Source organism: Galleria mellonella, unplaced genomic scaffold (assembly GCF_026898425.1).
Source record: "Galleria mellonella isolate WM207_F2 unplaced genomic scaffold, CSIRO_AGI_GalMel_v1 utg172, whole genome shotgun sequence".
NCBI lineage: Eukaryota > Metazoa > Arthropoda > Insecta > Lepidoptera > Pyralidae > Galleria > Galleria mellonella.
The window spans coordinates 3,202,106-3,215,809 of NW_026442015.1; the positions used below are offsets into that span (position 1 = coordinate 3,202,106).

The 13,704-nt window shown below is 31.8% G+C and overlaps 1 protein-coding gene across 1 annotated transcript in view; it reads right to left on the reverse strand.

Moving 5' to 3' along the window:
* Positions 1–163: 163 nt before the first annotated feature.
* LOC113514448 (scavenger receptor class B member 1-like) overlaps positions 164–13,704 on the reverse strand; it is a 68,797-nt gene continuing 55,256 nt past the window's right edge. Inside the window, exons 8-12 of the mRNA XM_031908200.2 lie at positions 7,713–7,836; positions 5,591–5,734; positions 4,465–4,583; positions 3,154–3,282; positions 164–2,477 (exon numbers count right to left, since the gene is read on the reverse strand). Of these exons, the coding sequence (XP_031764060.1) occupies positions 2,220–2,477; positions 3,154–3,282; positions 4,465–4,583; positions 5,591–5,734; positions 7,713–7,836 (774 nt within the window). The 3' untranslated portion in view covers positions 164–2,219. The remainder of the gene's footprint in view (positions 2,478–3,153; positions 3,283–4,464; positions 4,584–5,590; positions 5,735–7,712; positions 7,837–13,704) is intronic.

A 13,704-nucleotide genomic window follows, 5' to 3' on the forward strand; every position in this document is an offset into this window, starting at 1 on the left:
GCAACGCATGAGGGACACCACAGGCATCATGCTGTATGCTATAACGTCCATGGTGCAGTTAATATTTAAAGGTGACAGTTATCACTATCCATCAGGTAGTCGGTTAGCTAGTTTGCCATTCTAAAAAAATATGAAAAGGTATGAGAAAAATAAAATATATGTGTATTTTTTGTTATATTGTATTTTTTATTTACAAAACATCTCCTTTATAATATTAAAATAAATTGTGTCATGTCTTAAAGCTAATAATGAGCAAGTTAGATAACAATATAGGAACAATCACAGCTACATACTACCACCCACATTGATTCTTAGTTAATTATAATTACCATACTGTACAATGTGCCGCCTTTAAACGTAGTATAACGTTCTCATTACATCGATCTTTGAAACGATTCGAATGAAGAAAGTCTCCGATCAATTCATCTAATCGATCAATCTAATCAACATTCAAAAGATCGATTACGAGAAATTCGATCAATCTTTTTTTTTTGTATAAGTTTACGTCTACAGAAAAAGGAAAACTGCATAAGGTAAAGAATATTTTTTACACCAAAGAAAAAAATGAAAAAGCTAACATAATCATAGGTATATAAATTAAACAATAAATTTAATTGTTCTAAAAAAGAAAGTAAATTACAAGGAATGGCAACTTTCAAATGATATACTTGTATTATATACAATATAATTATTATAGATTTTACTTCGATAATCCTTGGAAAAGATCGATACTAAAAATCAATATTCGGTCAAATCGAATCAAGATCGCAAACCCTAACACCACTCCTTTGTCTGTTTTCATTATTGCCTATTCAAGATGTAAAAAATGATTAATGAAACAAAGTACAATACAGTAGTACAAGAGAGGAAAATCTGGAAATAAAACCCTAAACCAAGCCGCGTGGCAAGCGTGGTAATAGTACTTATAGTTTACGTCCCCTTTGGAGAGAGACCCGTGCCCAACAGTGGGACGTTATGGTTGTTAATGGGAAATACCAAACCGTACCGTAATTGTTATTAAACCATTGTACCTAATAATGAGAATATTAAATTTTATTTATTAATTAATTATAAAAAAATATTACATTATCACAATTTTGACACATGTTTACTATACCTAATGACATTTTAAGTCCATATTTTAATTAGACTATAAATAGTTAGGTACTTAAATAATTTAGCAAAGTAGGTACCTACATAATTACAATTTTTAATATAAAATGCCACTGTCTATATTTTAATAGCTCTTTTCCCGTAGGTGTCGTAAGAGACGACTAAGTGAGGGCGAGAGATAGGCAACAGTGTCCCTCTTAAAATATCTTCAAAGCCTAACTGCGGTTGCCAATTTGCCTACCAAGCATGGCAGCTACTGACAAACCCCCCAAGGGGGAAGCTTATGTTTAGCAGTGGCTAATATGAAAGATGTTCACTATAGGTACATTATTTATTTAAAAATAGATAAGATACATATCTTGAACATTTTAATAGCTGTTACTGCATATCTACATCGATATTTCTATAACCCACCACATAGATGTATGCTTATGAGTTACATTTATCAAATTTCTGCAACCTCCAGAAGGTTGTTGATCTATCTAATGAGAGATCACCAAGCTCCATACTGCAATTATTAAATTTGGAATCATCCACAGAGTAGTACAGTAAAACATAGTTTTATTATATAAAAAAAAAATGCCAGATCCTTGTCAATATTCCTTTTTGTTCAATATAAAAAAAGGTAATCACATAGCTGGGAATTACGCTTACGGCCAGACCGATGGCAAACAGTGACTGTAGTATATGGATCTTACAAAGTGGAGTGTGTGTATTTTGCTAGCTCTAAAGATACATTATCGTCCTTTTTGAAGAGCACGATTGCTGTAATGCATTATGAAAACAACGACAGGAAGCTCATCTAATTTCATTTATATCTATTTAATTTTTACTAATATTTTGGTAAACAATCATAAACGATCTATACCAACACAAGTATCTACTTCACATTATTGTAAAGTACCAACTATATTTATAGGTATTCTTGCAATACCAATTTCTATTTTAATCACATACTGTAAACTTATCAATTAACCGTAATTTATAGGTATTTTTAATTTTTAACGCCCCACATTTCTAATTAATATTCAGTCTTTACTGTTTATTTAAATTTAACATCTAAAGAGACAATTATATGCTTACAATATTATTTTCGCTTATAAATTTTAGCTAGGAATTTTTAGAAAGGCTTCCTTTTCATAAGCATATAGTCTATTATTTGACAATATCTGTGAGTTACTGCTCTTGTAGTGTAATAGAGAATTCAACATTTCACTACGTACATGATAATTATAAATATTTTTGGTTAGAAAGTAACAGCCTAGTAGTAATAGTAGAGATAAGATCACATATGATAAAGGAGGTAGAACAACTACTATGAAATATATGGTCCATCTTATTTTTGGTGGCAGCCCTTCTTGATTCTGAAATATAAGCAAACAATTATGTTATTAATAAACATTTGTTTAAAGAAAGAAAGAAAGAAATATTTTTATTCAATTAAACTTAGATTTACGCATTTTTTAATTACTATTTTTTCATTATTTTTTTTTAAAAAATTTTATTTATTAATACTAATTAAAGACTGTGTCATACAAAAAAGGACTTTAATTAAGAAAAAACCAATTATTTTAATTTAAAAACTAAACAACTGAAACAATTTTGATAATATTATATGGGTCCAATTTGGGGGAAAGGGATTGTTAGTAATGGGGTCTAATAGCGCCATTACTAGCAATATACCCTCTCAAGTCGACCTCCACGCGGTTCCCCCTGGAAACCATTATGTTTAATTCTTGTCAATGCCACCCAATGATGGGCCAACTGATCTGCATTCATTCTCACCTATCATCTTTTACTGGTGCCTCGTCGGTATATACCGATAGCACGGGCGGGGTTATCATTCCATTTTCACCCATAAAAAAAATATGGGGCCAATTTGTAAGAATCTCCTGTCAGATAACGGAAGAATTTTCCAAATCGGTTTACAACCTTTGGAGTTATGAAGTAACAAACATAAACATATACAACCGAATTGAGAACCATCTTCTTTTTGAAGTCAGTTGAAAAATGATACTTATCATAATGAAATAAACTTACGTATTCCGCCCAAAACAACGGCAGCACGAGATTAGAAAACTTGGAGTAGGGAGAACTGAAACGGGAAATGTCATGGACCCACAGGTTGCTTTGCATTCGTGCCACCGATCGAAAAGGAATGCCAGTTAGCTGAAAACAGACAAACAAATAATAATTATAATTACATCGAATTTTTTAATCTACTTAAATAATCGTATAATTTCCTTTTTATGATATTATATATTTTTTTATACAACTTAGAATGACAAACAAGCTGACGGCCCACCTGATGGAAAGTGGTAACCGTCGCCTATAGACATGAGCAGTACCATGGACATAACAGAGTATACTGTTTCGCCCATGATATCCCCCATGCGTTGCCATCCCTGAGGACTCAGGTGATTATAAGTATGATTATATTTCTATTAGAATACATTTAAATGTAAATTATATGAAGAAGCAACGTTCGTCTCCAATTGGGGTAGACAGAATGTAGGCACAATGTTCAGCTCGATCCAATATAATCAAATGTCTAAAAATTTTGAGGTGGGCATAAGACAATTCTGAAGTGGGCACGCCCCTCCACCCCTTACAATTCAAACCACCTCCAGATAGCGTATTAAGATAAAACTATATAAGAAATAAATAAATTCACATTAGATGAAGAAATCTAAATAATTTTACCATAGTTTGTCATCTATAAAGGTTTTTTTAACCCTACCGCCTAAAGGTGGATACAAAAATAAAAGAAATATAGATATATAGATAATTTATACAAAAATAAATCCAATCAATCTACCCCATTCTAAGTTGTGCTATTCAGTCAATATTGATCAATTTCTTATGTCCGTTTTCGAGATCGATTTTTGTAAGATCAATATTGTGAACTTTCGTTTTTGTTCTTCCTGAAAGCATGATGGAAGCTATCCATTGCATAATCCTTTCCGATTTGAATCAAATGCCATATTTTTGACCAAGACAAGTAGCACTGCTCCAATTTAAACTAAGGGTCTACCATGAAATAAGATTCTGAATTTTCGGACAATTTTGTTTTTCTGTTCATACCAAAATCTATCCAGTAAATGGAGCTGTATCTATCCAGTAAATCGCATAAATTCTACCATAAAAGTCTAAAGGAACGATATTCTAAAATTTTTAATATTTTTAAACGTCATATATTATGTAATTTTAACATCAAATATCTATTTTCTTCGACCCCGAAATTTCGGATTTCATGGTAGACCCTCTAAATTCTTTTACGTTATCCACATTCATAAACGTACTTATTTATACAAGTTCGTCATTAAAGGTACTAAAATTTAATGTACTTACAGGTTCAACTATTATGTAAGAGTTGTGCTTATATCTATCCGGTTGGAGTCCTGTCACGTATTGATCTTTTGGTGGTCTGCCGGTGTAGAAGTGTGGATAAGATGCTACCATTGGAATGTCTAGAAAAAAATTCACTCTCACACGATTTTTAAGAAATAAAACAACAGCACAGTCCCACATTCGTTCGTAAGTATTATCCTTAATTTACTTGTATGGCCAGATAGGAAGTTTTAATCGTTGAAAACAAATATTAATATATTTTATTATTTTTTTAATAATAATATATTATTAATAATATTTAAGGAAGAATAAAAAATCTATCTAGAAAAAAAGAGAGCAGAAAATTTTTATGAAAATTCCAATAATTTTTTTTTTAAATTATCACAGAATCACTCCCTAAATTAAATTAGTGACAAATGTAAGCATTTAATAAATTAATCAAATTTTTATTTGTATTGAAAATCAGTAGTCAATTATTTGTTTATTTATATTTTTTATTATGTTCAATCAATCGTGGACTTCTCATTGTCCGCCTTATGTTGTGCGGGCGGGCGAGGTAGGGGCCTCGGGGTAAACTCCTCTACCCCGGCTTCAACTCCGGAGGCGACGACCTCCGGGTCGCTGGGTTCTTCAGCCGGCATACACTGATGGTCTGTGTATGCCCGCGTGGTGTCTTTTATGTTCAATATCAACGAACTATAGAACATTAGCTTTATGCACGCTACTTCGTAGATCAGTAGTACAAAAAATTTTAAGTAGTACTACTTCATACTACTAGATGGCGTATCAAGATCAAATACATGCCAGTTTTTAATTTAGAACTTCAGGAACGCAACTGTGATGAAGACTGTATCCAATTTGTTGCACTAGCTTTTGAGTGACACCAGAATAACAAAATGCAAGACACAAGATAGACACAGACAAACAGACTGACAAATTGATCTTCTATAGGTCTTATTAAGACTCCTTATATTATTTTTTCTCAAATATCCCCCATGTACAGACATTTTCAGTCCTATTACAATTTTATTATATTAGCACGTTTCCCATAAAAAAATGTCAATAATTTTTACCTCGCTATAATAATCTTGTTTTAAATTATTTATGAGAATTTATCACAACTTACTGAAATAGCATTTCGAAGCGTCGCTCAAACCAGCTGGCAATGAAGGTACCATGTCGTAACAGTCAGTTCCATTGGTGACCCTTTCAAATACTGACTCGGAGAGATTGTATCTGTATAATGGCACGTTGTCTAGTGTTAATTCACCTAAAACATTTATATATTGTGAGACATTTGAACAATTTATTAATTAAAATTGTTTAGTTTAGTTAATTGTTAATTAATTTTAAATTAATTTGTTTATTCATCAACTGGCTTCATGAATACTCATTGTTATTGTTTCTTTCACACACGCCCACTCTAATTTGCCTTACTTATTTTAAACTTATAATTTTCTTTTGTAATTAAAATCCGTTATTTGCTGTATTTTACCACAGGGAGACTTTGTACAAAATTCGTTTGCTTGGGCAGAGGTGGGAGGGACAGAGGTGTCCCATTCGTGTTTCTACCGTGAAGCAGTTATGTTTGCATTGCTGTGTTTCGGTTTAAAAAGTGGGATATGGCAGTGAATTTATAGAGTACAGAGGAATAACACCTGAGTCCTCAGGAATGGCAACGCATGGGGGGTATCAAGTGCGAAAGAGTATACTCTGTTATGTCCATGCTACTGCTCATGTCTATAGGCGACGTTTACCCTTTTTCATCAGGTGGGCTGTCATCTTGTTTGCCATTCTAAGTTGCATAAAAAAAAATATAAAAGACTTAGCATGTAAGTTATTTTGTAAGAGAGCTGTGGTTTTTTGTTTGAAGTAAAATAAAATGGATAAACTATTGAAAGCGTAAGGGATTCGAATATGCGCCTTCTATTCTATGCTGTCCCGGAGTTAGTGTTCTGACAAACTATTTTTGGAACTGATAAGATGTTTGGCCACCATAGAAAATGCGGGTTTAATCTCTCTCTCTCAAACGTTTAAATGTTTTTTTACTACGTGAAATGACATTGACATGACCATAACCATAAGAATAAGGATTGCTTATTCTTATGACAAAACTATGGCTGTAACAGAATGTTAGTGCCCCGCCCAGTGGCACCATTATGCATTTATTGACTCAACGCCACTCCTGTATACTGAATTGCAGTTATTAAAAAAATACCTACGCAGTCTTAACACAAAAAATATTTAAAACACTGTCTATCTGAACAGAGTTTAACGAAACTCTATTTAAGTGACCAAATATTGTTTAGTTAGTATTTGTTTGTAATTTTATGTATATTTAATTATTTCATTTATTTTTATTTTATTTATATTATTAATTTTATCTATATTATAAACAAATGTTATAAAATGTATTACTTCAAAAAACCTTTAATTATTATTTTTATTAAATAAAACAGATTTTATTGTATTTAGATATAAATAGATATTTTTTCATTTATTTGCGTAAACTAACAATGATAAAATAAAGAATAATACATAACTCTCTGATTGCTCAGCAGCCAGATATTAATATATTTAATGACAAAATAGATATATTTTTAAAATGTTGTTCAAAATTTTTAAGTTTGTAAAGTAAACCTATGGCTCACTACACGTTTTGGAAGACTGTAAGTGTGGTGAGTAATTTATAAATAAATAAATAAAATAAATAATATTAATAAAAGAAAACATTGAAGAAATTTGCCACCAACACCGATTGCCACAATTTCAAATTCATGTTAAATACGCTTTTGTAATAGAACATCCAAATATATATTAAACACCTGTCTATCGCAAGTTTAACTTTTTTGTGATAAAACGGCCAATAGTTGTATATCTACTTTGTAATAAACTTTAAAACAATCTTAGGTGGAATTTTTGTACAACTAGGTATGGCAAACAAGCTAACGGTCTGTTGGAGAGTGATAACTGTTGCCTGTAGATACATGAACAGCATCGTGGATATAAGAGACTGACATTCATGGTACCCCTAATATGTTACTATTTCTAAGAATTAGACAATTCTGGAGTGGCCTCATCCCTCCACCTAAACACGCCTATGCTAATAAAGAAAATAACAAAAAATTTCTTACCTGAGTTTCCTTTCCTTTTTTGCTTAAATTTCGCAATAAAATTGAAATAAAAATGATATTATTATTTTTAAAATATTATATATTTTTTTATTAATATTAATTAACCATACTCACGGTCGAAGTAAAGAGGCATCAGTTTGCAGACAGTTTTCCTCCAGTAAAGTACCACGTCTTTCTTTGTGAGACGCTGTTGGTACATAACTCCTTCAGAGGAACCAAAAATTCTATCCGGACATTCCTGGAAACAGGTATAAACCTAAACAGAGCCGGCCTTAGCTTGCCTGCCTAATTTTCAACCGACTTATAAAAGAAAGACGTTCTCGATTTGGTTGTATTTTTTATGTTCGTTACCTGAAAACCCCGTGTGACGGTTCGCCTATAGTACAATAGGTTTAATACCATAAGTACATAGAAAAGAAACAGGGGTTCCTATGGGTGACCGCTGCGAAAGCTGAGCTATTTAATATAAACAAACTTTAAAGTCAAGGTTCACAATAGTATACAGAGAAGACGTTACCATATATGAAATATTGACACAGAAGGGAAACTCCTTTGATATGTTTCCAAAGTGTAGTGGACGTCACAAGAAAATTAAATAAATTAAACAAAAATATATTATATTTTATATTAACCAAATTATAGTTTACCTTTTTCTCATCAGGTATAAAAAGGATGCATACAACACAGTTAATAAGGTTTATGAGAGCCTTTAAAGTTTTATAAATTCGATAATCAATTTAATAGAAAATACCAAAATACGTTAATATATAATTAAATTGAATTTAAAGAAAAGTTCAGTTCGAATAATAGGCTAAATCTGATTATTGAAATATCTACGCTTCGGTGACATAATCTATGACATTACTAGATGAATAGAAAAAAAAAAGAAAAAAAGGGAGAGCCGGCAGATCGGCGGGCGCGCGGGGGTCGCTTTTTAGGAATTGCGGAATAAAAAAAAAAGAAAAGAAAAAAATGGCGCGGGAGTCGTGTTTTAGGAACTGCGCAATAAAATAAAAAAGATAACTGGAATATAGAGCTAGGAGTGACTGGATCTATGAAGGGGTTTAAGATCTTAGTGTATCACTATCGATTAAGTGTGTGAAAAGAGTCAATGGAAGACTGGAGAATCCGGTGAGCTTGTTCCATTTATTACTACGTAGTTAGATTTTTGACTGTGATCACAGGCAAAGTTTATACTTAATATTTTTCCCAACAACTATTAAAATACGTATTTAATCGAGTCCATATACCTTTAGGTAATGCATATCGTTTGTATATCGTTAAATGCAATCACATTTGAACAAAGATCTACATCAATATAATTTACGTAATAATAATACATACTTACGTTATTCTACTCATATACAAAATTCAATTATATGGCTGTTTGATAGAAATTCATCGATTTGACTCAATATTCTAATTGTCCAGTTTTGGCAAATACTTATTGAATCAACTATTAAACTATTATAATACTAACTAAATTCATATCTAGTTACTATAAATTATTTATTTATTGAGAATAAATAGACTGAGGTGGCTGTGGTCTGGTCTCATTGCTGGGGAAACAACCATTGATGAGACAGAGGGGTTATTGAGTGGCGACTATGTATATGCAAGTGTGGTGAGGGCTGCCTCCATTGGTTGGAGTGACTGTTTTATGGGTATTATGGGGACTCGGTGGGTGCAGGAGTTTGGGGCCGTTCCTAGTGGCGGTCTATGGGGAATTGCCTGTGTTCAGTCGTGGATTGGTGATGGTTGGGATGATGATGATGATGGAATAGTTGTATTTATTACACTATTACAGTGTTGGTTTGGAATATCTGCTCATGCTTAACGTCTCATGGTAAAGTGTTTTCATACCATTGCTCGGTCAACTGTACTAATGATTCTTTTGTATACTTTTAATTACCCATGATTACATGTGGGAATTTGTTTTACACCAGATGTACAGAGAAACAGCTTAGCTGTTGCAGGTGATTTTATGTGAATGTATTACTTTTAATACATTATTGTGTTAGTAGATAAATTAATGTAACGGTGGGATGTTTATGGTAAACAAGCCTGTATTGTTTAAGTAGATATTTTGTCTTGATTTATTATAAACTTTAATATTGATTTTATTGTAGTAAACAAGCTGATAATAACAATTCTGTGTGTATTACTGGTTTCTAATAATATTTAATTATGCTGATATTATAGGTGTGGATTTAATTCCTAGTGGTAATAAAATTATCAAAGGATTCTCTGACTATAATTACTATTAACTAGGTAACTGTACCTCATGTATAGTATAAAATTAGTACTAAATGACAAGTATGAGTTATGTATTTTACTTATATTTAGGAAGAAAGTTGTCATGGCGATAAAGTTGTATGTGTGTTGTTTGTTCATGCTATATTGACTAGACAAGTTCAGACAGGGTTAATATTAGTGAATATTTGCTGGATTTATATTTAATATACATGTTTTGAATATTTTATGGGAATAGTATGGAGATATACAAGTAGTAAAATATAATATTAGTATTTTATAAATTTAATTATTGAGTTCTATGTTTATGTCGGACTGTATCCAAAGAGATATGATCCTATTAATATCAAGTTAGGACAATTACCTTAAATATTAATAAAGCAAACACTAACACTGATTATTCACTTCTTTAATAAATTTACATTAGAGGTTAGGAATCAAATAGATAGCATATTGGGAAAATCTTCACCACACATGTATTTGAGGAATGTTCTTGATATAGTACTGTATGTATATATTATTGCGGGTACAATTGCAGTAAGAGTGTTAAACTTCTAATCTTCTGTTCATTCTTGAGTTTGAAAGTAAGCTTGGCTACTGATATGAATATAAAACTGCAGCATTACTGGATACTATTGGTTATTTCTGGTGTAAACCATGATTATTTATGTCACTGATAATTTAGTTGTATATTACGGTTGATATATGATGATTTTATATTTAATTATATTAAACAAATACAAATAAACAAACTTGCTGGTATTTGTTACGTTGACAGTTGTGATAGATAATCAAAATTCAATTCAATACATCAATACGTCATTCAATACGTCATTAATGTGACAGATGTCAAACAAAAGGAGATTATACACGTTATGATTCTATATCTAAGTCTATAGAAAATTTATATAATTTTCTGTTATTTTATAATAACTGTAGGGGAAATATTGGAATTATTTATATGAGAAATTTCACTTAAATGATATGATAATTATTTAAAGACCTAATTTCTTAGGGATTTAATCATGATGATTTAAACACTAAAACACTTGTTTACCTGAGAAATCCTCTTAGTAAATAGGTTTACTAAGACACTAAAAGGAAGTAGATATAGTGTAACTATAGTACAGCTACAATAATTGTATGGGACTTACTGTCCTTTCTATACAAATATATATTTAATCTATATCTTTCACATTATAATTATGCAATATATTGCCTCTACTACTACAACATACACAAATAGGACTTATTGTCCTTCCTATATACCTATATATAATAATTGACCTGGCACTTTAATGTGTAATTTATCAGTACTTATGACAATAACCAATTAGGACTTATAGTCCTCTCTATAAAGCTAGATAATTATTTAATCTGATTATTTCACAATGTGATTAATCAAACCTCTACAAATATTACAAAAGATCTCTATTACTCTCAACACAATAATAGCTTGTTGGACTTAGTGTCCTCAAACTTATAGAAAACCCAACTGGTTATTTCACGAGACGTTGTTAACTTGTGATTAATCAGTGTCTTTTAAAGGACTTATAGTTCCTTTAGATATATCTCTCTCTATAAATAATTGGTTAATTCACAATGTGGTTAATCAACAATAATATTATATATAATTGACTGGACTTATAGTTCATTCAATAGCACTCATTACTTTTAGTAGCTCTCGACCTATGGGTTGGACTACTCGTTCTTAGGCTCCGGCCTAATCAACAGACTTAACTTGAACCTTGAGTATTCTTGGTATTAAGTAAATAATATTAAATTGACAATGCTATGTTATGATATAGCAATTATCAACATTATATGGCTTGGCCAATTCCAGGGTGTGGAAGGTATCCCCTATCACACAAATCTTCATCTCTATCGGACTGTCTTCACAGGTGATCTCTAATGTCACATTATAGGGCCGAAGGGTTATGTCCCAACAAAGTAAGTTCTGGTGTCTGGGTGATCTCGCTTCTTGGTCTGATCTCTTGTGGAGCCGAAGGGAAACCCCCATTGAGTAAGCTCGTAACAGGGTGACGCTGGGAAACAGTTTCGTACTGTTAGTGGGTGATCTCTATGTCGCCATATAGGATTGAAAGGGTCATCGCCCATGAGTAAGCTCTCGTGTCGGAGTGATCCTGGGATTTCAGTTCCGATCCGTTTGCCTCTGGCAAACACTAATTTATACTGGAAGCATCGTGGGGCTGGTGGAGCCACTGTAATGTTGAAGTAAATGTACTTATGTTTGGTTTGGAACTGAGAATACTCATTCCCTTATTACCATCAGAGTGCATTAATAAATAGTAATACCCTTCCCTACCTGCTAGGAGGAAGAGTTATAGATAGTTGGAAAGTCTTCCACTGGTCCGGGCGTGTGAGGGGCCCGACCGCTCCCCCATTTTTTTTATTATTACAGTTATTCTGTAATTTACTATTAAATTAACATAACTTCCTTGTTACATGAATTATGAGTATAATTCATTAATTATTCGTAATCCTTAAATATTTATCAATCATCTTCATTATTTAACTCCTATCATATACCAATTAAAGAACCTTTTGGTTATTACAAACACAACGGGTCCTACATTACTAGACGATCACACATTTATTTATCTGGCCAATGATCAAGTGTTCTACTAAAGATCTGTTCAATATTATGTGTTTATTGTAAGGTTTTTTAAGATTCATAAGATGTTTAGGGTGTATAAGGTAATATAGGTATGGCCTATATTGAGGGTGTTAGGCCTTTCTTTAGGGTAGATTTTCATTATATTTTCATAGATTTCATTAGGTAAAGCCTTCGTAGGCTTTTCATAGGCTTTGTAGGTTTTCTATGTGTAGGTTAGTTTAGAGGGTAGTTATTATAAGGGGTGCAAAGGGGGGGACCATCACACCCGACAGTTATAAATTAATTTGAAAGCTTATTTTTATCTGAAAGGACATATTTACAGATTAGTTCCTTAGAATTTTTTTATTATAAATTAAAATAATTAGTTTTGCCACAATGCAGCCGATTTTTTTTTTGCAAAATTCAATCTTAATTATTCGATGTCGAAAACGTACATATCTACAATATATTCCTATATGTATTTATCAATTGTCCCTTCAAAGCGATGTTGAAAGGAAAAAAGATGTTCATACAATTGTTTATAAGCAGTAAAAAATATAATTATTATGATCCCGTAGCGAAAAAGAAAAAGGGGTATCGAGCAGGCCGACAAGTTGATTTTAAGTACCGTTCTCTAAATTTATCTCTAAATTTAGAGAATTTAAAGGTAAGTTACACTGTAATTTTTTTTTTGATACTTTAGAAATGTTATTAGAGTATAGTATGGACTTGTAAGAATTTAATGTAAAACATTTTTGACGCAATTCAACTGAAAATTTAGTTTATACTGATCTTTAAATAATTATTTCGCTATATCAAATTGAATTTTTAATTTTAAAGATAGAAAACGATGTTTCGTAATCGTCCCAAGGTTAGGTACGTTACGTACCTAACCTTGGGACGTTGTTAGGTATGTCTTTTGCTATCTGAGAGTTCCTTCCCCAATCCTGAGATGGGCACCAGACAATTCTTAGTTATGCACGAAAAAACCGGCGTCTCCTTATATAGATAGATAGATAAGTACTCTATATTGTTTCCTCCAAAAGATTACAATAGTAAACTTATTATAAATATAAACAATTACAAGAAATAATCACAATGAGAAACCAATGGGCGACCTTATCGCTAAAAGCGATCTCTTCCAGGTAACCTTTGGATGGAGAGGAGTAATTATAAACAGTTAAATACACTTATGGCTGTTTTTTATTCAAAAAACCAACATAGAATTTTATTGTT